At 41.2% G+C, this 27,772-nt stretch overlaps 3 protein-coding genes and 2 long non-coding RNA genes across 11 annotated transcripts in view; 2 read left to right on the top strand and 3 right to left on the bottom strand.

Moving 5' to 3' along the window:
• Positions 1 to 20,026, top strand: part of LOC138407688 (uncharacterized) — a 51,857-nt gene extending 31,831 nt beyond the window's left edge. The window contains exon 3 of one of the 2 annotated variants that reach the window (XR_011241018.1): positions 19,891 to 20,026. This is a non-coding gene — a long non-coding RNA (uncharacterized lncRNA). Of the gene's footprint in view, positions 1 to 8,656; positions 8,792 to 19,890 lie in introns of those variants that run through there. The other variant, XR_011241017.1, reaches the window with a different exon arrangement.
• LOC109638744 (transcription factor MafG) lies at positions 314 to 16,466 on the bottom strand. Of its 3 annotated transcripts, none has more exons than XM_020101870.2 (3): positions 16,287 to 16,466; positions 5,708 to 5,773; positions 314 to 5,624 (listed from the first exon to the last, which is right to left on the bottom strand). In XM_020101870.2, exons 2-3 carry the CDS (start codon positions 5,741 to 5,743, stop codon positions 5,172 to 5,174), a joined length of 489 nt encoding a protein of 162 aa, XP_019957429.1. In that variant the 5' UTR covers positions 5,744 to 5,773; positions 16,287 to 16,466; the 3' UTR covers positions 314 to 5,171. The 3 variants fall into 3 exon arrangements, with proteins under 3 accessions (XP_019957429.1, XP_019957428.1, XP_069380898.1); XM_020101869.2 differs by lacking the exon at positions 16,287 to 16,466 and adding an exon at positions 15,531 to 15,814; XM_069524797.1 differs by lacking the exon at positions 16,287 to 16,466 and adding an exon at positions 14,202 to 14,361.
• On the bottom strand, positions 16,655 to 21,311 carry pycr1a (pyrroline-5-carboxylate reductase 1a). 4 transcript variants are annotated; one of them, XM_020101868.2, is made up of 8 exons: positions 21,050 to 21,311; positions 20,692 to 20,763; positions 20,273 to 20,343; positions 19,929 to 20,108; positions 18,905 to 19,126; positions 18,713 to 18,805; positions 17,951 to 18,114; positions 16,655 to 17,654 (listed from the first exon to the last, which is right to left on the bottom strand). In XM_020101868.2, the coding sequence occupies exons 2-8, from the start codon at positions 20,756 to 20,758 to the stop codon at positions 17,486 to 17,488; spliced, it is 966 nt and encodes a 321-aa protein (XP_019957427.1). In that variant the 5' UTR covers positions 20,759 to 20,763; positions 21,050 to 21,311; the 3' UTR covers positions 16,655 to 17,485. The 4 variants fall into 4 exon arrangements, with proteins under 4 accessions (XP_019957427.1, XP_019957426.1, XP_069380896.1 ...); XM_020101867.2 differs by having other exon boundaries at positions 20,982 to 21,119; XM_069524795.1 differs by having other exon boundaries at positions 20,692 to 20,759; positions 21,050 to 21,103.
• The window catches only part of LOC109638671 (uncharacterized), a 48,596-nt gene continuing 42,051 nt past the window's right edge, over positions 21,228 to 27,772 (top strand). The window contains exons 1-2 of the long non-coding RNA XR_011241016.1: positions 21,228 to 21,367; positions 22,574 to 22,711. This is a non-coding gene — a long non-coding RNA (uncharacterized lncRNA). The remainder of the gene's footprint in view (positions 21,368 to 22,573; positions 22,712 to 27,772) is intronic.
• On the bottom strand, positions 22,828 to 25,957 carry LOC109638670 (myeloid-associated differentiation marker-like protein 2). The gene has a single exon (XM_020101761.2). The coding sequence runs from the start codon at positions 23,884 to 23,886 to the stop codon at positions 22,975 to 22,977; it is 912 nt and encodes a 303-aa protein (XP_019957320.1). The 5' UTR covers positions 23,887 to 25,957; the 3' UTR covers positions 22,828 to 22,974.

Raw genomic sequence — 27,772 nt, 5'->3', positions numbered from 1 at the left:
CTAGGACAAGCACACCTAGACATCCTTCATGACTCTAATGTTTTACTCGTGTCGGGCCAAAAATATGTCCACTGAGGTTAGCCAAAGTGGGTCGCCCAGTGGCTTTTTTTGGATCACAGAAAAAGAAATTGTGCCATCTAAATGATCGCTGTCTTCTAAAACCCACCCTGGATGGCAAAAAAAAAAAATAATCAGTCCCCGCCAGTTTATTTTTACAAGTATCAAACTGGGTCAATGACACCACAGAATATGACAAAACCCAATTTAAACAGTGTTTAAAAGCACCGAAAAAGCAATGTAGCAACACTCAAAATCCTTTTTCAAAACATTTTATTGGTCTTATAGAAAATAAAGTAAGCTGTATCAACAAACATACAATATATACATCAATAACTTAGACACCTCAGAGAATCACGTTTAAATCCACAGTTGTTACTGTATATATGAATACATAGTACTTATCTACAGATTGCAAAAAGTACAATAATTTAATTTATAAATAGTTACAATTAACTATTGTCTGTTTTCATACAAAGTACTACAATATTTTATTACAACCCATACAGAAAAATAACAAAACAGATTATTAACTTTGTATTACTCGCTTTTGTCAGATTTTTATACCTTTGAAACACAGACCCGCTCCATGGAGTATAAGAGGGGGAAGAACCTGCACAGTCAACTGTTTACAAAGCATAATTTCATGTAAAAACAAAAGCCAATGTCTGGAGAGCTACTAAATTCAACCACCACACAAGTGCTGTTATTTTTCCTTTCTAACAGGTTGCTTGTGAAAACAAAAAACAAACAAACAGAAAAAAAAAGGAAATAGCCACAACCGATTAAAATGTTAATCTGCAGAACAAATTACAGTGTTAAGATCAATTCCAAATACACACTCAACATGTAATGAGAACAGAAACGCTGTGAGTGGTGCTACAGCAAACGACAAGCATTAATGACTGGTGTAGCAGCAGAGGAACCTCTATCACACAAACACGCACACACATAGACCCACAAAACCTGGCATACCATAGGGAAATAAAAAAAACAAAACAGATATTGCAAGTGGCCCTTGTGATAGAATCTATTGTTGCAGTCATTTTACAAAACCTAAGACACTGTATACTACAGCAATATCTTTCAGTCCAATTTATGGATCTGCAGTTCAGTTAATTTAAGACCAGAGTAATGAGGGAGTAAGGCTCAAGTGCAACCCCATGATTCCTTTAAATAATCTCTATACACTGTTACACTATGTTAGCTACTATAAACAAGGGCCAGGGATGCAAAGTCTGAGGGCAAAATAAAACTTTATACAAACTAAAAACTACAAAACAGCAAGGTTTATTAAATAACAGACCATAGTCACTTTGACAATATTGATTACTCTTACATCTACTCTTTCACACCTTTTCCACTGAGTTGCATATTAAGGGTCACTTTTCACAATGGTGATTAATACCTACTGTAGCTACATACTATACAACCGTATGTGTGAGAAGGAGAGAGTCGTCATCTCTGGCGGAGATTGAGATATTGGTCGACGGTGCCGCTCGAACACCTTAAAAGACACTTGACACGAAAAAGATTCACTCCACAAGACAGCCACAGCAATTAACGACGCCAACATCAATACTGGGCTATGTCAAGAGTCGGATACATATTTTTCCCACAGTTAACCAGTCAATGTAGACAGCTAAGCATGTTGACGAGATGAGGATAGCATAGGCAACTGGCGCACAGACAATATAACCAGCGCCCAGGTCTCCGGCATGGAGTTTTGCTGAGGCGCTGCTTTGAGAGTGACTGTAGATTAACACCTCGCCGACACTGTACGACGTTCTGACCAGCAGGAGTGAGAGTGAGACGTGGATGAAGTGCATTCTGTTAATGTCATTACACAACTACTTTCACCTTGAGGTGTAAAACTGCTTCACTGTTAAATTCCTTTTAGAGGACCAGGAGAGCGACGCGACACTTGGCACAGAGGGAGCGCTGCTGGCAGCTGTTGTTGATTGTAATTCTACGTGTCCGTGCTGTGTCTCTTTCTGAGTGAGGATTGAAGCCCTTTATGACATGCTTATTATTATTTTTATCAAAAAAAATGAACAGAGCTGCCATCCCCGCTTTTCATCTAGAATCATTTGTTCATTTTTTAGAGTAACCTGTTTTGTCCTGAGCAAAACAAGCAGGAGCTTAGTGCATACAAAACCTCAGCCAAACTCTACCGCTTTTAATCGGACAATCTGAAGACCAGTGGGTTAATTTACACGAGATGCTGCGCCATTTGGCGACTTATCCTATGAGTTCACTGATGCAATTTTATAGTTATAGTCTTGAGAAGTCGCAGGGTTTCTCGTCACGATTGGAAGAGACAAAAACAAACACAGGTAAACAATAAAATCGGTTGTTAACTTCACATTTCCTTTAGTCTGTGGGAAGGTAAATTTGATTGGTTGCTTGTTCTATTTCTGGGATCTAATTCAGACTAATTAAATGGCTGAAGTAAATACAACAATTAAATGTGCCCTTTAATGGAGTCATTTACTTTCAGGTTGCAGACGATGTATTTAGAGGGCATCCAGCACCAGGTGCAACCATAATTCAGATTCTGTAATGACAGTGTCACTTTGAGCTTCAGGTAAAAGCCTTTGAATTAATGTCCACTAATGCCATTTCACCCAATTCTGTCTTATACGGGTCAATGTAGTAAACTCTTAATGACAATATGATTTGTAACACCGAGGAAGCAGAGGATATCACAGATGCCAATACGCACAAAGACAATTGACCTTGTTCACACCACCTAGTTTAGCTCTACAGATTTGTATTTGTTTTAAATAGCACAGCATTGACATCTATACAGTGAACGACACTGCCAACTTGTCACTTACACATCACATCACGCGCTACCCCACAGTACGCGCCTAGTCACTAGAAAAAGCTATCAGACTTCAATAGTAAGCCACTTTCGGTACAATTGCAAAAAAGATGTCACAGGATTTTTTTTTTAACGTTTTCTTTTTCTGTATTTCTATAAACAATGGAAGGTTATCTACCAAGTAATAAAAATCAAGAACCCAACCTTAGACAAAGTTTTCTACACCTTAACAATTCAAACAGTAAAGCTTGTGTAAAGATTTTTTTTCTTTTTGGAAATATCTGAGGGCCCTGTCGACAAGTAATTACAAAAAAATGCAATATATATCTGTTGAACAAAAACAACTCCAACATATTTTCTTTATGAGCAAAAATTATGTTTCAAAAATGTTTGTGGATTTCACTGTCCCCACAATACATGAGGATATTACTGTGATAACATTCAGATTTTTAGATATTGTAGAAGAATCTTTTCATATTGGAATGGCACTCAGCTCTGAAGCAAAATCATTACGAAATGCTGATCAGCTTTAACGTTTCCACTTAACCATAAATATGCAAGACCTCTTTGTATTTTCAGTGCATACGTATATTATTGCATCTACCAGTCATATTGATAATGACAAGTTCATTAAAGCCTGTCACAGATGAATAAACAGAAATGAATGCTAGATTTGAGAGCATTATTTCACGTTTATATTCTTGACAGACGACCAACAAAATCACAAATAGGATTAATTTACTAGTTTTGGGTTAGTCAGGCTGTTTTGAAGACATCTGTAGCATCCACACCACGATCCTGCAACCATTTGTTAATCACCTAATTGAAGTCAGTGCATAATAACAAGCAAAAGGGTTTTAAAGGAGACATATTATGCTTTTTCAATTTTTCTTTCTAGTTTGTTATGTAGTTTTTTTTGTGTATATAAAAAGGTCTGCAAAGTTTAAAGCCCAAAGTCTGTGTTAAAGGAAGCTTCTCTCCTGAAGCCAGTAGTCCGACCGATACTTCAGCATCGCGTTTGCATAATGGACACCTAGTAGCTAGTCTGGCACGTACCCTAACAAAGCTAGGTAAATCGAGAGTGGCAATCAGGAAGCGTTTAATAGCTGCTTCATCTTGCAGTGGAGACATTGTACCCTTAAGTGCACAAAAGCAAGGTCTCTCTGTCTTCACTTCCAAAAGATAATGGGTTGAAGAGCCAGGGGTTGAAATTTATTTTTAATAACATCCCCAACCTTTTCTTATTCCAGTCATTTCATCTCATGCTTCCTGGTTATCGCTAAGCTGGAGCTCAATTGCAGGCCTCGGCCAACTTGCAAGCTAACACAAGAGATAAGGTTATTGTTTATCAATGTTAACATGTTTAACAGTCTTCAAAGTTTTCGACCATTAGCTTTGGGTACTGTTGCTGCTACTCTGTTGACTTACAGTACGTGCTCGCATTTTATTTTTATCTTTGATTTTGGACTTTGGATTTTAGAACATGGACATGAACTAGGGATACCAATAACCTAAGCTGAGTTAGCCTAGCTGTTTACTGACCTTGTTTCAAGCCTGTTGCTGTTGCTAGCGTGGGACATTTTTACACAAAGGTCAAACACTTCTATTTTACAGTGTATATTTTCCCCAGTCATCATTATTGTTTACGGGCAGGGGGAACCTTAATGAGACAGGAGCTTCAGACAGAGGCTGAGAGGAAACGATTCGGCAATGGACAGTGATGTGTTTTCTTAATATTAGAGCATGTAAACCTTTTCAAATAACAATCCACAATAAAATGTTGAATCTAATAATGAGTATAAGATGTCTCCTTTAAGAAAGACAAACACTGGCTCTTTCTGTTGTTTATGTTGCACAATTTCCAATTCTTAGGACGGAAAAGTCTGAATAGCTAAGTCTACAGTAAACTAACACATCAAACAGTATCTTACCAAAAATCTACAGGCCATTAACAGTCAGGGAATCGATGCCACCCAATATTGCCCTCTTGAATACTTGCAACCGGAATTCACATTTTAAATTAAATGTGTTAGTATTGCCAATATATCACAATTTCTAAATAACCAACTGTCAAATCCTGAATTGTACAATTTGATTGTGTCATCTAAAAGCACAACGTGTCTGTTGACAAGTGCAGACTGCTGAGTCGTACTTTAAGAGTGACATTGGGAAGCATATTTTTAGGATTAGTGCCAAGGGGTAAAACTGAGAACTTACACAGGTGATCCTGTGCCATGTTACAATGCACTGACTAATCTTGAAAATCCTTCTCCCGCTCTTTTTGCTACTACGACCTAGCCTCCGTTTTGGATTTTACGATGGTGATGACACTGGTTGCAGCTACTTTACCAGGGATGAGGGGACCTATGACAGATGCCATTGGTCCCCTGGCTGAGGTGACAGGGTTGCGGGCCACAGTCCTGGCAAAGCTCTGGAGAGCCTCATACTTTGAACGCAGAGCATCCAGCTCCACCTTCATGCTGGCATTTTCTGTGGCCAGCTTGTCCACTTCCTGCTGCAGCTGAGCCTTTTGCTTCTCCAGCTCCTCTTTCTGGGTGACACGCTTTACCCGGCAGCTGGCAGCATAGCCCCGGTTCTTAAGGGTGCGCCGCCGCTGTTTCAGCTGCAGGATCTCCTCCTTCGTCAGCCCCCGTAGATGCTGGTTCAGCTCCCGCACTGACATGGTCACCAGCTCATCATCTGTCAGGCTGGTGCCATTTTCCCCCGGCTCCCGTTTCACCTGCACATAGGAGTTAGTAAGTGTTATGAATAAAATGATTCACATTGACACAGTGTTACTTTTGTGTCATGCAAGTTATTTACCTTCAAGGCCTTGTTTCCCTTGTTTTGGGTAGTCATGCCACGAGTCCACCTGTTGTGCTGGTTGTTCTGCGGGTAAGAAAATACTATTAGTATAATACCACTAGAAAAAAACTTAGGAGGAAGCTAATTTCTTTGAAATATTAAGAATGTACTAAAGCTCAATGGAGCTACACTGTGACTCAGTCCTTGCACAAAGGGGGTCAAGGACTCCAGACTTCCTTGTAAGTGTTGCCAAGTCTGTTGAGCGAATCCTAGCTGGACTATTACTGCCACCACGGACAAATAACTTGCTGGCATATGCACTTCCCCCTCCAATATATAGGTCAGTTTGAGTAGGACGAGCCCGAACAAGTCAACGGAAAGTGCCTCAAAGATTTGTCACTTGAATCCTGCATTGCATTCAAAGAGTAGTCGGGTGAGTCACAAGGAGACTGGCAGCATTTCACAATGATTTCTTGGAAAACAAAACTCAAGATTTTCTATTTTGTACGGCCTTTCAGGGCACAAGGAGCCAAGGATATATGAATGGACTTAAAAAGAATGAAGCTTTTTTTCCAGTACATACATCATTACCTAAAACACATTCATAAAAAGGGGCACAGGACAGAGTTTCACAGGATAAGCCATCCAGCCTACACAGACACACCTGTCTAGATTTATGTGGGACTATGATCCCATAAATCAATGAAATAAAGGGATATGCTCAAACCACTGCAGAGCTTCAAATACCATCCAGAATAAAAGCACTGCACTGCAGTTTATTCTGCAATGTCAGTACTGAGGGAGCACCAGGAGAAGACGCTGGGCTGGAGAGAAATGTAACCCACTGGTGTTAAGACAGACATAAGGTTGGGTGCCTTTCACCGTGTGAGCTCTGTCACCAGATAAGTACATGCTCACATCAACACGCACACACTCATGGCCCTGGGCGCTTTACAGTACACACAGTAAATGCTGTGTCGGTGACACAGGCATCCACCACAGTCAGCCCAGCCAGCACATTGCCTTGGTAAGCTGATTTACACAGCCCATCAGTGTGTGCTTGTACAGAGCACATAAACAAATGCATGTGGGCTCTTACAACTGCATCAAAAGAGGAGACAAAGAATCCAGAGAGGAACTACTGTCTGTGAACAATGTTTTTGAAGCATACATGCTCAGTAAGCCAGTCATCATGTGCATGTGTGATCTGTGCGGAGAAGCTCTGTGAGCGAAGAAAAAGAAAAAAGAAGCACGTGAGTCGCAGCTCTGCAGTGCACTAAGATGGCCAGGATATTTCCATGGCAACAATAGTGTGCTACAGGTGGACCGGTCACCTGAGCCAAACAGGGAGAGACAGGCGCTTGTTAAAAATGACCTGAATACGACACTATCACACAGGCTGGGGACATAACATGAGGTCAGATTGTGACTTGGATTCTTGATGCTTTCACTTCAAAGAGTCCTCTGGCTGCACATAAAATGGCAATGTTTCTCCGTGCTGCGGATGCCCATTTAAAAAGCCTTTCAGGATCTGCAAAGGACTTTTTAAATGTGATACTTTTCATCTCTGTTGGGATATCTATGAATAGCTGACTGATAGTAACACCTACGTTTCACTGGCCTTTGTGGTGACTCATTTCCAGTAAGCATTTGGACCACAGATGCAAAACATAATGGGATAATGGTCTGCCTGATGATGCACAGATAATGGACAAATAGACAGGAAAGTACTCCACTAATAGCTACTGGGGTGAGAGTGTGTGGGGGGGGGGGGGGGCTGCATCTTCCAAATTTCATACTAAACCTATCAATTTCCCCTCAGCAGCTTGGACCCAACATCGTTCAAAAACAAGTTGGAGTCTTGAAAATGCAGGGAGATGGGACATTGTCCAGGTCGAGGAGTTGTACTCTGTCACACAGCTGTGTAGGGTAACATAGTAGGCATGGCTTGGCACGCTGAAAAGCTCACCATATGACACTGTGAAAGGACTGTGCCCAGGCTGCAACCCTCCAGCACAGGCTGCTGCCAACAGACGGCTACCAATGACAGGGCATGGCAGCACAACACAGACAAGGTCCAATGCACAGCTGCTCCCCTCCACTACAAGGCATTTCATACCTCGCAGAGACGCACACACACAGCCAGGCAAAGAAAGAAAGGAAAAACACACTTATAACTCCTCCTACAAAATGACAGGGAGATTTTAGACTTGATTGCAAAAGAATGCCTTTGCATTTGACAAGTTCACTCTCTCTACGGTCACAATCAAGTACATGTATTTTCTCCTCTAGTGAGTTCAGGTGTTCTGTGTGTCCCTAATAAAAGGAGCAGAAGGTGAAAGCTGCAGCTTGGAGCACGGGGTCAGCGGAGAAAGGGAGCAAGAGTGGGGGACACAAGACATCTTTTGTCAGAGCTTGCTGAATTTTTATGAATCGCCTGGAAGAATGCTGACAAATCAGAGCTGATTGCTTGTGGAGGAGAGACATCACACCCACAGGAAATAGAAAATGCTGAGTGTGGTCACCCAGAGAAAGAGAAGGAGGGGATGGTGAGAGAGAGAGAGAGAGAGAGAGAGAGAGAGACGGACAGAGAAAGAGGGTGAGAAGAAAAAGAGAGAGAGCAAACAGCCTTGTGAAAAATGCATGCTCGACACATTTAGAGGAGCTTGAGAAGAACAGGTTGAGCGAGAGGGAGAGAAAAAAATACTGATCTCAGCAAGGACCAAAACCAAGGTGCCAATTAGGAAGTTGTGAAGTTGAACTAACACGATGAGAGCAACCCAGCCAACCTTCAACCGTTGTCTGTGTTCATCTAAATCTATGGAGGGCAGCTCACGAAGGTGGGGTCGCCTTAGGTTGAGATTCAAGTGGGGCCAAAAAAAAGTCTGGTGGGATAAATGCTGATGTGACATGATAGGTCCAGCCTTGAGCCCGTGTCATGTTTTAATGATCTCATCCCCTCCACAGACTCTCTCCAGGGGGGCTGCCAAGGATGGACACCATTAGCTAGGGGACCCTTTGTTGAGGGGGAACCGAGGCTACAGCATCCACACACTGCATCCCCTGATGAATATTTATCACTGTCGTTCACTGCCTAAGGTAGGGATGGGAGACAGAGGCGGGGGTGGGAGGCTGAATAAAGATGCTCAGGAGGTGATTCCTCAAGGATACATCCAAGGCTCGTCCATCAACGGTTGTCTCTAAAATGGCGGTAGGCTGGTGGGGGCGGCGAGTGGGGAGGTGGGGGGTGGCGGTGAATTTCTGGTACTGAAGGTGGCGAGGATGGTGGCTGACGGCTGCAGGGAGAGCCAGCTCCACTTGACAGCAGTGTAACAAGATTATCAGGGCCATAAGTGCAAACAAAAACCCCAGCAACCTGCCTCAGAACCCAGATTACGACAGCGCCCGCTCTCTGAATACTAAATATGGCTGGGGAGGACTAATGGGGTGCGAGCTTCACGGAGACATGACAGCGGATTGCACATCACATATCTGATCGCATGCGCACGGGTCCACACAGAGACAGATTACTAAAACCACACAAGCACATATAAATTCAACTTGTCATTATCAATTCTTGAAATGAGGCGTCCGAGCACTTGGCACTGGCAGCCTGCTAATGAAGTGAATGAAACTAGACAGTGGACGTGCATGCTGATGAAAGACTGTTTTCAGGAAAGCACAGGCAGCATCCAACAATGGCAACTCAGTTCTGTGAAACTAACAGCTGAATATTATTTCACACCAAACAATACATTTCACTCCAAAAGAGAGGAGACGCAATGTGGCTCATTTTGCTGATAAAACGGATTTGAATCTTTTTCTTCTGCTTCGACCAAACTTGTAAAGAAGGTCTGTAAATCTATAGAGCTATGGCCCAGATGGAAATAGGGCCCTATAGGAGACAGAATGGTTTAGCACCACTTTTAACTCAGTCTTTGCAAAAACCTGCAGACGATTAACACAACACAAAAGAAGAGAGGTGGATGTGAAGTTGTTACGATCACCTACTCAGTTTCCCCTGATCAATAATGTATGAGGTTGTAGCCTATATCATGGACTTTCCACAGGAAACAGACTGATGATAACCACAAAGATAGCAAAAAGCATGAGTGAAAAATACTGGAAATGTCAACGGCTGTCTCATCACACTTAAGATCATTAATTTATACTGTGTGCTTATTTGTTGTACTGTCCACTTTCTCTTTCAGGGTTGAGATTCTTAATGCAGCCAGCCAACATGCATGCCATAAATAGTCATTCTCAACACTTCATGCCTGATCAGAGTCACTACTTTCTCCCCCTCCCTTCTAATTCAGAGTTGAAAAGATCGCTTAGATATTCAGATCTAATCATTCCTCCCTTCAGCTGAGTGAAGTCAATTATCAAGCGAGCTCCATGTGTCGGGCGCCATTTAACTGCAAATTAAAAACCAGACTCCTCTGATAGCTCGGGAAGAGTTACTGGAAGACTGGTGTAAACTTGTGTATGGAGACAACAGTGTGTAAAGCGTGTCTGTGTGAGAGAGAAGGGTATGACTGGAAGAGGGGAGGGAAGCTATTAACTACTAAGTATTCAGAGCGTGAAATAAGAGTGACAAAAAGGGGGAGAGGGGAAATCATTCAGCAGCTTTCAGAGGGAAATGTGATACGCTTGTGGTAGAGGGGAAATACTGAGCCAATACTTTTGATTTGGGTTTAGGGCAATATTAAAATAGCAAGTAATCAAAATCATATCTCAACTTTTCAAAAGCCTAACTCCTGAAATAAATACGATAGTGTTGTTAGCAACAATATGTTCATCATCCTGATAATGCTCTAGTTTGCGGATAGATGTATGGGCCAGGTTTTATTATGACAGATATATTTTAAAAAATGGGGATTTTATGTTTTATCCAAAGATATAGATGCTTGCTGCAGAAGAGCCCCTTTTCCACATATGACTATATGACAATTAAAAAATGTGATATCAAATATAATAAATTATAGGAATATTGAAATACTACTGCACAACCAAAACTGAGAAAAATATAATGGGTGTGAGAAACGTCTGAGTGAATACAGGGCCAGAAGCTTCTGATGTCTACATGTATACAAAGAACTGTATTCCACTTATACACATACAGTCAGAAAAACAGTAATCGAAATGTTACAGCTGAGAATCCCTTGAGTAATTTGACTTTTTTTATGTAGTTCATCTTAATAATTTTGGTGCAATTCTGGATTTATAAAATAATTATAATAGTGGTATTTAAACGTAAAGGTTGTATATGTCAGAAAACCCCTGTTATTTATGACACCGGTGGCCATTAAGTGAGCTGCAGTTAGCATCCAACTGCCTACGCATGCTCTCACTCCATCAACAGTGACATGACATGCAAGACTGGATGTAATTGACCTGCATCATATTAATAGATGAGGTAACTAAAGTTATACTGTTTTCATCATAAACTATATTGGAGACTGGAGACTTTATTTGACTCTGGAGGCTGGTCATTGAGGAGGGAAGTAATCGACTCAGGAGCGAGCACAAACTGCACATGCTTTGGATATTCGCAGAAAATTAATTTAAATTCCTTGAAATAAAAATCAGTCCACAGGTTGTTAGAGGCAATTGGAAAAGTCGGGAAGGTGTAATTTTTCAAGTTATCTTGTTTATACATTGGTAATAAAGACAGTGATCAAAGCATTTAAATTGCTTCTTTCTTATACAGCCTAATGCTTTTGAAGCAGCAAAATGCTAAATAGATACCATTACTCCTAAATTAAGATTGATCTCTCGGGATAAAGACAAATGGTTTTGGACTAATAATTAATTGTAAGGTCTCATTTGCTCCAATTCAGATCAGTCTAAAAATATTTAAGTTGTTATAAGATGGAGATAAACAGTGAGTTACAGAAGCAGAGAACATTACAAATCTGTAAATATTGTGCAACTTCATTTCATTTCCTAGCTCACAATATCCACATTTGTTTATACAAAAGGTTTACATACACAACTAACACTAAATATGTGTAGCTATTTAAAAATAGACACCATAAAACAATGCACTGTGATAGATGCTAGCTTTGAAAAAGCCCCATATGGATCCTAGTGGGTTGTACCATGCAGAAGAGCATGTGGCACATTTACGTCTGAAATTTGCATTTAGTTCATGTGGTTTAAAGTGAAAACATGAATCACTGCCCTCAGGGGATTTTGTATTTTCTGAAGTCACTGATAATGTGAGGGTTATTTAAAGGGACTCGGGCTGCACTGGTTTGGATTAACCAATGTTTCGATATTTAGAGAATCCATTTCCAAGCTCAGCAGATGCTGTTTACTCTTGAAGCTGCTCTGTTAGTATAAGCAGCAGGACAAGAGGAGAGACTTCATTGGTCTTCCACGTTATCTGCCTGGAGGACCTGATTAAACAGGAAGAGAATGGCTCTTGATACTTCGGCCTTGCACTGGCAGAGGAAGGAAGGATTGCAGGCGACCCACACACTGGCAAAATATCCAGGAGCTTTACTACACTGGTTGCATACATATGAAATGCATATTGCTTTCATATAATAGCTACAACACAGCCTTTGCAACACAAAAGGCTAAACTACTGCAGTTCTGCCAGTTTTATTGCAATTTCAAGTGAAATAATACAGAAATAATTCACGTTTTATGATTAGTGCCGCTGCACAGCTATGATCTGAGGAGGATTCTCTTCAAGTGAAACATCCCTCAGGCTATCAAATAAACAGAGCTCAGCAGCATCAACAAATAACAAAAAACAAGCAAGAAAACTAATTTATCATCTTATATTCTTTTTCCTGGGGAAAGATTTCATTCTGATAGTCCGCAGTTATCACCTGAAAACAACAAGATGCTAATTTCTATTAATAACATTGTCAGCCACCATTCAGTTCAGATTATGACAAGTGATTGTTGATGTCTGCCTACGGGACATTTGATGAAGCTTCAAACTCAATGTGATTGCCCCCCCAAAAATGTAAATTACGTCATTACAGAATATAGTCTGAATTAATAATATCAAGCACTCAGTACTAAGAATTTTAATTCGTCTACCTCAACTGATCACTGCAATGTGCGGATCAAACCTCTGTTTGATTTCCTCCCATACTTTAGTCTGAACTAAAGTTTAAAGTACTGGAATAGATTACAATCCTAATCCCATATCATAGAATTGTTCAGTGTTTGAGGTTCGGATTTTCAAAGGTTGCAGGTTTGATTCCCACAGCAACTAGTATGTTCGCCCACAATGTTGGAATGTTCTCTTTGAACAAGAGACTGAAGTACAAGCTGCTCACTCTACTGCTCACACACTACTGTGTACGGCAGCTAAATAATAAATAGCTCAGTGTCGTATTAAGCAATGCAGACTGCCCAGAGGAGTGTTTTGCTGATTTAATGTTCATCACATTGCTTTAATAATTCCAAATATTTTGTATTTAAAATAGCACCTCACATTTATTAATAGATTGTCATTTTGTCTAATGGTGCTAGTAAAAAGATAGTGACTGGACAGTGGAGGTAATAAAAATATTAATGCGGGATCCTGCAGCATATAAAGCACAGTTTAAACAGGTAGTGTACAAACTCTGAATGCTTCAATTTGTTTACAGAGAATCTGTTGATTTGATCTACTGGCATTCATAATGATCTGAGGATAACTCTAAAGTGGTTAATACACTGCTCATGTATAGACAAGTTTTCACTACCTTTAACTTTCTTCAGCCAAGAACATGGGTTCAAGATACTTATTTTGTCTCATTAAATGCTACAAGGAACAAGGAAACTGGCAGTTTCTTCCCTGTGTGATTCACTAGTTTAATGTTAACTTTGCCTCAAGTATGGGTACGGTTAAATAAGTTATTTTGTAATGTCAGCTTACCACCAATAAATCAGGCAGGATGAAAGTAGGTTACATGAAAAAAAAAACAGCCACCAGTGGACCGCTCTGCACTAACACTGCCCATGTTCTGTCCGATATTAGCTAATGTAAATTATGAACACACAGAGGGCAGTAATGAACACGCAAAGTCTAACTCAAACAGAAAATCATCAAACGCACTCGCTACTCTGTCTGGATGAAAGTAGTACTTTGAGAAGTGGAGCGGGTATATCGCAATGCTAAGCAATCATAATCTGCATTGCAATTGCAAGAGGTTTCATCACCATGATTCACTCCCTGTTGCAAAAAAGCGGGAGAAAAACTATATTGATATTTTTCTCCTTTCCTTCCAGGCATTCCCATTTCCCCGTGCAGCTTAAGCAGCACTTTTGTGGACAAATCCCACATTTGTGTTCCTTTCTTGAGGCTATTAATGGTGCTGAATAGGCGTAACTACTCCCAAGGCACAGCTGTGTTGGCCAGACAGAGGGGTTGGTGGCCAGACTGTACACTAAAGTCTTGCCTTGTGTTTCATCAACCTCACATATCCTCTTCCACCTCCTCCTACCACCACCTGCCTGTTCCCAGCATCGCCACTGGGTATGAGTTGTGCGCTGGATTCACCTCTGTGGCATCCAGCCTTATTTCATCTTCGCTACCACAATGCAAGAGGCGATAAATCTCAGAGCTGATCTCCGCCACTCCCTGCCTCCATCCACACACCACCGCCATCCCCATTGGGCTCTTATATGGGCCCTCATCTGTTCTTGTTACCTGCAGAGAAAGGCAGAGATGGGCATTACGCTTTATTGAGAAGCTGAGCTTCTGATGTGGCTGGCCTGTCTGCTAAACACACTTCAGTGCCCTGCTCGCATGAGGAGAGATGATGAAATAAGTTGAATATCGGCGCAAGCGTGGGGAACTTCTATCTGTTAAGCCCTGCCTGTGTACGCTCAACAGTTTCCAAGGTGACTTTTCCAATTGCACAGAGATTCTCTGTGGGTAATTCATTACCTGCCCTCCATAAGCGTGCACTCTAATAGGCGGTAAATTTCATCAGGGAAACAAGAGCATCTGCCAGCTCCAAAATACAAGGAGAGAAGTGTTTCATTGTATTAAATAATGTCATAAGATAGCTGCTTATCTATAGGATGAAAAAAATACAATCTTACACCAACAATTTATCTCAAACAACACAAAAACAAGGTGGTGTCATCAACTAGCCATAATCCCACAATTACACATGACCCAATTTAAATAAGTCACCAGTTCCATTATAAACAGCGCAGGCTTAATATATTGCTTATCGTGCATTTTTTCACATGGTTTTGACATCGCACTTGACACCTAAGCACTTAGTCTAAATGTACTCACACCCTGTTTGTTGGTAACATCATGACAGCGCGGCAATAAAGCGCACAGTCCCGGCTGCATGTAGATGAGAGACTATTGATAAATGCATGATGGTGATCACTTGATGCTCATGACTTGATGACTGACTCGCGGGGACAGATCAGCACCGCTTCGATCCATCTCCCCGGTGATAAACATCGACCCTTATCCACCGAGCAGACCTTTGTCCGGTGGTGCCATATTTCGGGGTGGATTCTGCTCCCGTCTAAAATACATCATTGTGATGATTCAGCATGATGAGATAAAAAAAATTAAAAAAAGCACCGCCGCTTGTTGCTCGGCTGTGATGATAAGATAACACTGCGCGTAATTACCTGGTTGTGATATTAAAAGCCAAGGACGGAGGGGGTTGGTTTGCCATTGTTGCAGTTTAACCATGAATTGTCACTTCAGGTGATCAATTCAGTAGGAGACGATGGGTTAGATGCATTTCCTAAACTGATTTTAGATTTTTGCATGTGTTGTGAAGCTGCACAAAAAAAGCACAACCCGTTGCTTCAGCTTTGATAATCAATTTTCAAAATACATGTTGCGACCAACCTGATCTCGGCTTAAGCGCAGCCTCGACTCGCTCTCGCTCCCTTTTCCCAAGGAGGTGATGAAGCAGCAGGTTTAAACGGCGGGAGGCGCATGAGTTGACGGACCCGCGGAGAGGAGCCGTGACACCGCGCGGACGCGAGACGAGACGCCCGGGCTCCGGCACAAAGGCGAACCCCCCGGTCACACAGCCGGTGACATTCCGCGACTCTTCCGTGTCTCGTCCTCCGCCACCACGACCACCACCACCGCCTTGTGAGAGTGGCAAACAACTCCCCGCCTACAACAACAAGCGAGCGAGGAAATCCCCGTGCTCAGCCGTCCTCACTACACCGCGGGTGACTCCTCAAACTGGGGAACCGCGCGTCACGGCGGGCCACCCCTCCACAACAACCCCCCCCCCCCCCCCCCACACACAACTCAATGACACGTTATTTTATTTCACTGTCTGTTAGCGGGAGTGTGTACAGAAGATTAGCTGCCATCTCAGCACCGGAGGAGCCCGAGCTATTGTCAGCTCTCACCGTCCACACGAGTGTTTCCGCTTACAAAACAAAACCCCAAGTCCACCCCTGACAGCGCGCGTCTTTTATTTTGAAAAACAGGCACTTGATACGAACCGCGCTAGCTTGACGCGCGAGGAGCTTCGTATGCTAGCCTCACGGAGCTAGTAGCCGCGGCCAGCTTGTCAGCAGCGAGGCGAAGGCATGCACACTCAGCACAACAGCAGCCCCGCCGTGTTTGGCTGCAAAGACCCACCTGACTGACAAACGACGCTCTTCCGGAGTTGTAGCCGTCGCGGTGCTCCTCTCACAGCGGCATGCGGGCGACCAAGAGCCCCGGAGCCGCAGCCGAATCGTCGGTTTCTCTGACAGGAGCGCTCCCGTCGCTCCAGCTCGTGCTCTCCTTGTTGATTCCCTTTCTCTTGTATCGAAGCCAGACGTCATCGTGTTTGGCCACGTGACTTCATTCATGCAGGATCCTCTTTTTTAAAACATGAGAAACATTTCTCACCAAAAAAACAAAAAAAAAAAAAACACTTTACACGTTGTTACAGTGTAACAAGCTCAGATCTGCCAGGTGACAGGAAAACAGTGGTTACTATAATAAAAAACACACCCACAAAGTTTTCTTTGTCATGTTTAATAATAGAAGTACATGTGAAAAAACCCAGCTTCATTACAACATAAAATATAACAGTTCACATTTTGTTTGTAAAAGATTTGAGTAGAATTTCATATTCTATTTTAATAACATACTTTGAAACTGCATAATAACACCACGCCACAACATAGGCACTTAGAATGGCTAATGTCCCACCATGATCTAACAATGCACATGCATGCAGTGATCCACACCAAAATCAATAATATGAGGTATATTGGTGTCAGTATAAAGTTTCTACTGCATATCAAAAACCTGTTTTCTCCTGATCAAGTCAAAGAGCTCATATAAGCATTATGTTTTTTTATATATCAATATGTTTGGCTTTGTATAGGCATACAGCATAGTTTGCTATCACTTAAAACCCTGCTTTGCATTTGCGTATGTGTGACTGTGCCCTAACTAGTAAACCTACTTTTCCAACTACCACAGAAAAAGGACCAAGTGAGAGAAGATTTTGAAAACTTTAACGACCACAGATATTTAAATTATAACATATCTCGAAGTCCATTAACTTACCAAGGGAAGTAATGTGATAGCACAGGAACTGAACCTTAATTCGGGAGGGAATCAATGAACAATACAAAACATTTCAAAGGAAATGCATTTCATTTCAAAAATAACATGCATCAGGTATCATCCCAAATTCAGATGATTTTTTTTTTCTAGACAACATTTCACTAGTTTAGCTTATGTTTCAGAGGACATCTGCCAGTGGTGGTTTATTGACAACATTTACTGACAGCTTATCCTGGATTGTCAGTGATGTGACGAATTGAAATAAATGTGCGGATTCAGTTCTTCTTGGTCCTGGGGTTACTGCTGTTAAAGAAACTGATACCACGGGGTCGGATTCCTACAGCTTCTGCGTTCACTCCTGGCTGCTGAAGCACTTTGTCCAGAGTTGTTTTCTTTATGGCGGCTGGAGAGATCTTCTCCTGGTCAGCCAAGAACTGAAGTTTCCTTTTTAAAAGAAGGGCAGTAACACAGAGACTTTTACAAAGTAGCATGCAACACACATATTTAGCTCAACACAGTTAATGGCATAATAATAACCTCATCACTAGGTAATTAGTAAGCAGCTGACATTATTAAAATTATTGGCACATGGCTCCATCTACTGTCTGAATTCTGAACTTCAAAAGACCCTTTGGCCACTTGAGTGTGACAATTAACTTAAAAGCATTTCTCATGCACCGCTATGACAGGGAATATGATTTGTTGCTTTGTTTGTCTCACATTCTTTCATATCAACCTACCGAGTCCTGACACAGGAGGCCTCCACAGCATTAATCAGGAGGCTGCGGAATCCACCACTCTCCAAAACATGCAGGGCATGGATGGTGGCGCCCCCTGGTGAACACACATTGTCCTTGAGCTGCCCAGGGTGCTGTTCTGAGTCCAACAGCATTCGAGCTGCCCCCTTTTACAGAAACACAAAGGGAGATTGACATCAGCCCAACCTAGCACAAATAATGTCATAAACAAAGTCTTTTTTATTCAAACAGGAGTTCATCTCACAGAATAGCATTAGGATTTACTTGTCAGTGGCAGAGCAAATTAATTAACATTAGTGAGAAAAGAGTGACTAATTGTGGTCTGCATTTCATCACCAGAAGATTAAACTGGTTCTGTCTGAAAAGATACTACATATTTTAAACTAAAATACCAATCAGAAGTGCCTCTACCAAAAGGTACCCTAAAATTCAATCTAGCCACACCAAATTGTACAAACTCTAGATCCATACAAAATATCCTCCTGAAAGTGAAAAAAAAGACATCCTGGATCCCATCCTGGATCCCACTTGATCCAGGATGTCTTGTTTTTCCATGGAGCATGCCCCATCCCTCCACAAAACCTTCATGGACATGTTATCCTCCTAACTAAACAAACAGATGAAAACAAATCAAACTCAACAAAACAAGTAAACCTGCATTTATACTAAGTAACAATCATCAGACAAAAGCTGGACAACAAATCCATCTAACAAGTATATTTGTACAGAAAATAAAGGCCTTACCAGCAGGGCCTGGGCTCCGAGGCGCACAGCCAGTCTCCTGGGGAGGCCCATTTTCACTCCACCATCAGCAAGAGCATCCAAGGCTGTGAAAGCCTGCAAAGCCACAAGCAACACAAACAATCCATTGAGCAAAAATTTATTTAAGTAAGTCATTATTCCCAAACACACTAGATATTAATGTAATTAACTCACGTAAGCAGGGCCACTGCCACTGAGACCCGTTACAGCATCAATCAGATCCTCTTCCACCTCAGTGCAGAATCCTACACTGGCCATCAGCTGCTCCAGAAGCTTCCCATCCTCCGCCTCTGCATGGGTGCCCATGGCATACACAGTGGCTCCTTCACGCACCACCACTGGAGTGTTGGTCATGCAACGCATCACCTTTGGAGCAGGGCCATACTGTTGCAGCTTCTGCAAAGGGAAGCAATGCACTATTTCATGGAATGCCTTCAGATTACGAGGCAGAGAAAATTGAAATCACTTGCGTTTATAAATTTAAAGGATAATAAATGACATTTTAAGCCTGTCCAAAAACTAAAGTCACACGCTGAGAATTCTTTCTTAGAGTTTTACACTGGCAGCATTTTTGGGCTTTTTTGGGGGGGGTGGGGGGTCTGTTTTAAGATGCATGGCTTAAAAAGGCGAACATCTAAAATGTATATAATAAATATTCCAGAAGTCATTGTTGTGCCTGCTTTTGGGAGATTAAACAACATATCTGTTTATTTTTGGTTTCGAAAAACAGTGTTTCTAATGCAAGCAGCAAACATGCAACTATTTTCCCGGAGGCTCTGCTGAGATCAGGCCACAAAAACTCAGAGAGAGCTTTGTGTTAGATATTGTGTGGCAGTGAATGTTCCTAATGTCCAATAGGCTGAAGTTGCTTAATGAAAAGGCATGAATTTTACCCACATTATCCATCATCAAGAGCTGGGAGATACATATCAATGTGATGTTGATGTGAAACTAGAAAACATCAGGGATTGCAATTATAATGTTGGGCAACACTTCAGTTTGAATAATGTGTTTTTCTGGTTTAACAGCAGGGTTTTTATTTCGCTTCCACAATGAACAAACGAGCAACTACATGCTGGATCTGAAATCCACATTACTCACCTTTACATACCTATAGGTTATAAACTGTGTATAATGCATGTACACTGACTGTCTTTCAGTTAATCAGTAATGCCGCAGACAGAGGGATTTGACTTGCCTTCTCTATGGAGCTGATGGTGACACCTGCTGCACATGACACAATAAGGTGACGATCTTCGATGTCCGATCCGATCTCATCCAGCACGAACGGAATAATGTGGGGCTTAACGGCCAGGAAGAGGACATCGCTTTTGTGTACCGTCTCTTTGTTGCTGGTGGTGAGATTTACACCCAGTTTCTGCGCAAAGGACATGTATTTTAGTATTTCCAAGTAAGGACAGTGAATCATCTTGTGCAAGCACAGCAATGTTTTCTTCATGATGCAAAATCTCAGCCTGAAATAATACAGAATTAATTTTGGAACAAACATCAACACTCATCCTCTTATTTGTCTATACCCACCCTCAGTCCCTGCACTGTGGGGAGATCTGTGTCGGGGGAGCTGGCTGTGATTCTGTGGGTGGCAATCACGCCTTAAAGAAGAAACCAAAAAAACATATCACTGACTGATTGCAATCAACATACATCAACAACACAAATCAAATCAGAATAATCCCAGATATCGTACATTTGTGGGCTACTTTAGGAAACAAATCGTGCTCTGGGCCACGTTTAATTCTGGTGTTAACTGAAAGTGGCCCATGTGATAAATAGTGAATATGGGCTAAATAACCCAAAACATATCCGGGCCACCTTTGGTTGACATGCGGTATTGCTGTGGCTTACTTGTGGCCCAGATCTGGCAAACAGTGACAGTGTTCGCCAAAGCCACATGTGTAACTGTGGGATTCAAACATGGTGCAGGCTGACTTAAAGCTCACCTGCAGCTGCGAAGCCTCTCACCAGAGCGTGGGCCAACTGGCCAGCTCCTATGAACCCCACACTCATTCTACCTGGGTGGAAATCACACAGATTAGGCATGACATTCATTTCCCTTCAATTTAATAGAGATAATGGTGGCTTTGCCCAGTTTAACAATAGACATATCTATCCGCCCCATGAGCTGTGGCAGTAAACAAACTAACTTCCTCATTAAGCGAAATGACTCTTCTGAACACAGGGCGGCAGCAGCCATGTTAATATTAACAGCGAATGCACAAAATAAACTTACTAATATATGGAGGAGTCCCTGAGGTCACAGAACAACCAGGAAACACGGGGATGGTTCCACAAACTCACCTTTACAGCTGTCAACGTGGACACCACTGCTCTCTCTTTGCTGTACAGCGGAGAGAAACCTGACTGACGGGGCGAGAGAGCCAATGAGCTCGCGCGTTTAATGGGACATGTGATATCGCTGACCAATCGCCGGGCGGCTTGGAAAAGCATATCCTTGATGGGCGGGGTTTGCAAATCCGAAAAAGCCAGTTGCGTCATGTGAGAGCCGCGAGGCAGAGAAGTCCAGGATGGCGGGACTCTGCTAACATCTGCTGGAGAAAAGCTTGAACGACACGGGGACGACGTGGAGACGAGTTATTGCGACCCTCGAAGCCAATGGTAAGTGAAGTACGTCCAAGTTAGAGACCAGAAGGAAGAAACCTACCTGTTTCCCCCACAGTCCTGCTCCATTTCCTGCTAGCTTGTTCATTAATGTGAGCCTTGACTTCTACAAGTAAAGTGAAAGTTACTGAAGCATTCCCCTGCAAGACTTTGGTAAAGGTAAAAGTTTTGTATGGGAGCTCAGGACTGACTTCCTTCATCCATCTCACAATATAAACAAATCCTTTGAAAAGGAAACCTGATTCATACTTCACTCTAGTACAATATACATTTGATGATAGTGCCATTTTTATTTTATTTGATCAAGCTATGAAACAAATGTACTTCTCAACCAATAATGCACGTGCACCCGAGGATAATGAAAAAAAATCAACAATGATTTTTTATCAATAGCAAGGCAACACAAATCCAATCCAATACAGGTAAGCACAGTGAGGAGGCTTAACACATAGTTAATTAAGCTCAGATTTGTAAAATAATTTTATTCTTTTGTTTAATCCTTTTTGTATTTAACTTATGCCAACGGAGGACTGGCAAAGTAAGAATTGCATGCAGCGTTAAATGGCAGTAAAGACTCTTGAATCTCAAATCTTAACCATTGACATCACCAATTTCATGTCATTCAAACATTTGCCAATTTACTGTACAAAGGAGATTTCTGGTTTGTTTGTCCAACACAGGAGTCTTCCGTTTCCTGAAAGTTACAAGTAAACGTTCACACATGAACATGAAAAAGAAAAAGAAAAAAAAACAACATTTTAGATATTTTATTAAACATGGGACACATTAGAAATGTAGCAAAAGACAAAATATTACACATCATGATCATTCTTATCACAAATAATAAATTTGATACTGTCTTTAGCCTGCCCTCAAAAACTTCCATGTGTCAGACACATTGAAAATTCAGTGGATAACTGGAAAAGCCTAATTAATGTGAAATTTGACATTACATATATTAGGAATATTACTGGGGGAAAAACCTAGGCAACAACAACAAAATGGCCGTAAAGCCAAAACCAACAGCTACATTCAGTGCACACTGTAACACTTAACATTTACTATGCTTCTCTATGAGACACATTTTCATTCATTTATTTGTTTAAATACATTAAATACATTTCTTAGTCTTTGTAAGACTGATGGTGACTATCTGACACAGCACTGCTCTGATACTCTAAACATTATCACACACTCGTATAGGTCTGTCTTGTTTGAGACCACCAAAGGAAGTTGGAGAGGAGGGATGGATTTGGTGCTGAGATGGACGTATTTCCCACAGTCCTCGGTGCAAGAAATTGCTGAGATCAGCTGAACGGTGCACCTGGCATGTTCTCCCTGGTAGGTCATTACACAACTGAAGAAAAGCCTTTTCTTGCTACTACTGTATCATGGGTAATACTGTCAGTTTGGCTGCTGAGCAAAGATACTCAATACTAGAATAATGCTGAATACTGATAATAAAAACTGTTACACAGAAATAACATCATAAATGTGGATTTAAGGGAATGGGTCCTTCAATGAGACATGATTGTGGAAGGCTTGTTGGATGCTTAAACCTGTCCACTTGTCTCAGAGGATTAATAGTCTTGAAGGAGTAACATTTAGACAGCAGATCTGGAGACAAAGCGGATCCTCTGGGAGTAAATCAGATCCACAAAATATAAGATTAGGTTTACACTGGTGAACACTGCCACCACCAGTTTACTGTCCCAGGGACATTCTCCGCGTGGGCAGTCCTCAGGACGGTCGGTGGTTCCATATTTCCTATCAAAACTGAAGATGGGCCAGATAAGTGCAGTACTGAGGTAAAGGATCACAGCAAAGAAGGTGTAGACAACTACGAATCGGTCGAAAGGGAACCGCAGGGCTGAGCTCCTTCCAGAGACTGTCACTATGACCACTATCACAGTCACAGAGAAGCACAGGCTGTACACCACTACACAGTACTGGGTAGCAATGTACTGGTTGTATTCACTGTCATTGGCTAGAGCCCCAAAAATGATGCAGGCCACAAAACCCTGGACCACCTTGAGTAGACCAGACACCGTGGCCATGTAACCCACCACAGCCCCTGGTTTGGCTCGAGTTAGGAACACCTCAACTCCATAGGGGAAACAGCAGACACTGGAGCAGACAGTGACCGCAATTCGGTAGATTTGGATCTCGCAGCTTTCATCTGGGCACTCTGTCTGGAGAAAGTAAACAGGGTAGACAACAGAGGCAGTGATGTACATGAGAGTTGCCAGCATGGCAAAAGCCACTGTGAAGTTATCCCAGGAAATGGGCATGCATGTGTGGAGCCGCGTGATGTCCAAGGTGAACACGACCAGTGTCACAGCGAAGCAAAAGCACCACACAAACATGCAGAAGGTTCCATAGGTGGCGCTGTAGCCTGCACTGTGGGACACAAGGGCCAATATGGTGCAGCCTAGGAGCATCTGGCACATTCGGGCTGCACCTAAAGGTGACAATACAGCGTCTTTGTTGAGGTAGTGTCCTCCAAGAGGATCCATGGTGTGTTGTTTCTTTTGGTTAGGTTCTCGACGTCCTGTTCTTTGTCTTGGTGTCCTTGCGGTCTCCTCTGTCGATGTAGACCTCACCCTTTCCTCTGTTGCCTTTTATAGTTGGTCTTTAATTACAAATGTCTGTCAGTTTACCCAGAGCTTACTTTGTAATTACAGCACTGTGTTTAAGTTACATTCATACACTGTTTTGTAGATGTTTTTACAGTAGTTTGCAGTAGTAAATGACTTTATTTAAGTGATAAAATATCCTTTTTGATTGGAAAGTTCTTTAGGAAGGAAATGGCAAGTCTATGAAACATGCATATAGAAACTATTTTATAGAAATAAAATACAACAATCCTTTTTATATTGTCTATAAGATTAAGGGTTTGATCCCAGTCTTACTCGAAGCTGTGGCGTATGTCCTTAGAAACCTTGGTTTTCCTTTGCTTGCTCTCTTCGATCCTCATGCTGTCCAGTGTATTACAAGTTCAAAATCAAGAAAGAGCTTGTCCAGTAAGCTCCCCTCTGAAAGTTGTATGCCGAGATCAGTCTTCCAACAATAGCCCTTGCTGCCGAACAGGTGGAGTACTTTGTTGTCTTGTCAGTCAGGTCCTGTTACTCCATGATCCCTTGTAATTTCTTCACTATAGGCCTTTAACTGCCAGTGAAAATCACTCAAACTGTTGGCTCTGTCTCCTGCACTTTGTCTCACTGTTTCTGTCTCTCTTTGCTTCTTGGATTTGGTCTCCCACTCTTTCTTCCTCACACAAACACACACCCTCTCCCTCCTGTATGTCCTGTGTGTGTGTGCGTACGTGTGTGTGTGTGTGTGTGTGTGTGTGTGTGTGTGTGTGTGTGTGTGTGTGTGTGTGTGTGTGTGTGTGTGTGTGTGTGTGTGTGTGTGTCAGTCTGTACTTGATGGACTGCAAGGGGTGGCCGTTTAAATGAAAGTTTGTGCCGAGGACAGGGTTACAGGCCTCGCCAGCTCTATAAATAGGGGGTCTATATTCCACAGAGGGGTGGGAGGCTACATGTGGCAGGCAGTATGGGATTCGTATTTCGAGGGTGCACCCAGAGAGGCTGAGTCAGAGCTGCCTTAGTAAGAAACTGGCATTTATATGCAGTGTAATGACAGGGAGGCAGGCTAAGACTCCCATTAGAGACAGAAATTACATACAGGACTAGAGGGATGATTATACACATGTGATGACAGATTTGAGCTTTGCATGTGAGAAGGAAGTGGAAACGGATTAGCAGTTACTTAAAATACTCTAACCTGTGATATTAGCATGCTGTGATTTGCAGTGTGCAAGGTGATTCTTACAGAAAACCACGAACTAAAAGAGTTTTTGTAGGCGTGTCAGACGGTGCACTCCAAAAACAATATATGGTTTTGAATCCCATGCATTGAATTTTTATAAATATATTATTTTAAAAGAAAGAATTAAGGAAAATGTATATGAGTCATGATAAATGAATGTATGTACATTTGTTTCATAAAAAGTATTATAATCAGGCACTCTTTCTATTTCTGAACATTATAAAGGGAGCGAAAGGGTAAAGGGTCTGCTTGAGTGTCTCGATGTGTTAAAAGTTATTTAAAAGTTATTTAAAACATCTATATTATGTGTTTGAAAATTAAAAATCTTGGGGTTTGGATTCAGAAAGAAAACTTTTGTGGCTGCTCCTCATCTCTGTGTGAGGCGAGTTGTTTGAGGCTACATTAAGGAAGAACAATGCATGTAATGATTAAGAATATAATAAATGGTCTCTTTTAGTCCATATTCTTACATTGTAGTTCACTTGCTTTGAAGTCATTCCAACAGTGTCGACGTTCTGTGTATATGGTTTTGATCTTTGATCAACCTTGATGTTGCAGATGACTCACTCTACTTCCTGAGCTGTTCCGAAAAGCCCGTCCATAAATTCAAATGGATTATTTTATAGTAAAGATGCCAAATCGGTCCAAAACTGAGATGGTGAAATACTCGAATCTGTAACAAAATCTGAAGTTGGTTAGGGTGTGTAAATAGGCTCAGGTTTGAGCAAAGTTAGGGGTTCAATATCTGGCTCTTCCTCAGCATGGATCGGAATATCCTGGAGCAAGAAACTGCTCAAATTGGTCAAATGGATCTTGATGGTTTGTACAGTTACTTGTTTCAATGTTTGAGTGTATGTATAGTATGTATTGTGTTTACAGGTGATTGAAAGGCAAATTGCTTCAGCTTCTCTTTGGTGCTGCAGAACTGAGAAATGTATTGTAAAAATGTATCTTAGATTTGGGTTTAAATTTTACCCTGGTGGGACGAATAAAGGATTATCTTATTTCGTCAACTTCCTTCAAGTTATAGGTCATTTTGACTTCATTGAAAACTCAAACATTACATGATTTAATATGCGTTATTAAAAAATATTTTATAATTTATAATAAATAACAGAAACTGTTAAAAATGTAAAGAGCATTATATCTATTATCAATCTGTGTTTGGTGCCTCGGGGAGCTGTTGACCTTCCCACCTGATAAACAGATTTTTACTCAGTGTAAAATAGGAATGAGAATTATGTTACAAGGAATAGTGCTAGTAATGGCTTCAGTAATTAGCATCATCTGAACAGTAATTGCAAGACCACACAGCAATATTTACCTTGTACTTTATGTAATGTGACGTTTCTTTCAGGTCTGATACAAAGACATGCAATCAACACAAAGAGAAAAAAAAACAGCAATGTATTTACAATTTACAAAGAATCACTTCTCTGTCAAAATAGCACTTATAAATATGATTTACATAACAAAATAAATATGTAAATTACCAATGTAGCTTGAGTTTTTTTTAATCTGTTAAAAAATATGTTACAGAATAAAATTACAATTTGTAATACCTTTCCTTCTCCGGTGTAATGCAAAATAGAGGTCCTTTAAAAAACATCATATATAAAGACATCATTACATACAACATTGTCATTATATTAAAAAGTGATCTCTATTATGAAATATAATAAGGGAGTTGCAATAGTGAACACTTAAAAGAACCTATACAAATACTTAAAAAAATATACAATACACAGTATTTGTCTCCCTTTAAATGTTCATTGCATTGATCTGAGGATTGCTGAGCTACTGAGGTGACCTAACATGAATGTGACACCTTCGATTGGGTCTGAACCATCTTATTGTGGCAATTTAGCCTGTGAGAAAGAGGTATAGACTAGATGTAATGGCACTGTGGTGTGTACGTACAATAACTGACAGACCAGCTAAGTGTTTCCAGGTCCACTTTAGCACCGCAATGAGTTTCAGAACAAGACTGAACCGGACACCGTGGCATCTTTCACAGCTGTCGAATATATGCCACTCCGATTTAAACACTGTCAAGAGGGTAATAATCACAACAATAATATATGGTTTCTTTTTTTTTTGATTACTCTGATATTTGTCTCTTTGTGACCTCAATGCCTGCAGTACGGCAGGACAATAGAACAATATTGATAATTATTGCAATATAATTTTCAAGAATAGAACAACTGTTTAATATATATATACAGTATATTGCATGTGGAGGCAGATATTTGTCTACCTCATACTTGTAAAATGTTTTACTGTTTTTTTGTAATTTTCTGCACATAAGGAAGAGTTAAAAACCACAACCATCACTCAGGAGCAACAATCGATCTTTAAATTTAACGAAATAGTAATGTGACATTTATTGTTACAATCATCAGTATAGACTGATGGGATATTTTTTTATCTTGATATGATTTTTGGCCCTTTCGTCCAGCCCTAGTTTGCAGCCTAACTATGTAGAGTGTTGATAAAAGGGGTTACAGTGTTATTAGGTTGTTTCTCTCTGTTGTAGAGGTAAATATGACATTTTCTTTCTGATCTAATGCT

Source organism: Paralichthys olivaceus, chromosome 5 (genome assembly GCF_024713975.1).
Source record: "Paralichthys olivaceus isolate ysfri-2021 chromosome 5, ASM2471397v2, whole genome shotgun sequence".
Taxonomy (NCBI): domain Eukaryota; kingdom Metazoa; phylum Chordata; class Actinopteri; order Pleuronectiformes; family Paralichthyidae; genus Paralichthys; species Paralichthys olivaceus.
This window is presented reverse-complemented; position numbering and strand designations above follow the sequence as displayed.

Coding starts and splice junctions, on each gene's coding strand:
- LOC109638744 (XM_069524797.1), bottom strand. CDS start 14,315: ATGGGGATGGCGGTGGTGTGTGGATGGAGGCAGGGAGTGGCGGAGATC. Junction 5,774..14,201: donor TAAGGCTGGATGCCACAGAG/GTGAATCCAGCG, acceptor TCTTACCCGCAG/AACAACCAGCACAACAGGTG. Junction 5,625..5,707: donor AGGGAAACAAGGCCTTGAAG/GTAAATAACTTG, acceptor TCCTATGTGCAG/GTGAAACGGGAGCCGGGGGA.
- pycr1a (XM_020101868.2), bottom strand. CDS start 20,758: ATGAGTGTGGGGTTCATAGGAGCTGGCCAGTTGGCCCACGCTCTGGTG. Junction 18,806..18,904: donor GTGGCAGTGGCCCTGCTTAC/GTGAGTTAATTA, acceptor GTGGCTTTGCAG/GCTTTCACAGCCTTGGATGC. Junction 18,115..18,712: donor TCGGAGCCCAGGCCCTGCTG/GTAAGGCCTTTA, acceptor TTTCTGTAAAAG/GGGGCAGCTCGAATGCTGTT.
- LOC109638670 (XM_020101761.2), bottom strand. CDS start 23,886: ATGGATCCTCTTGGAGGACACTACCTCAACAAAGACGCTGTATTGTCA.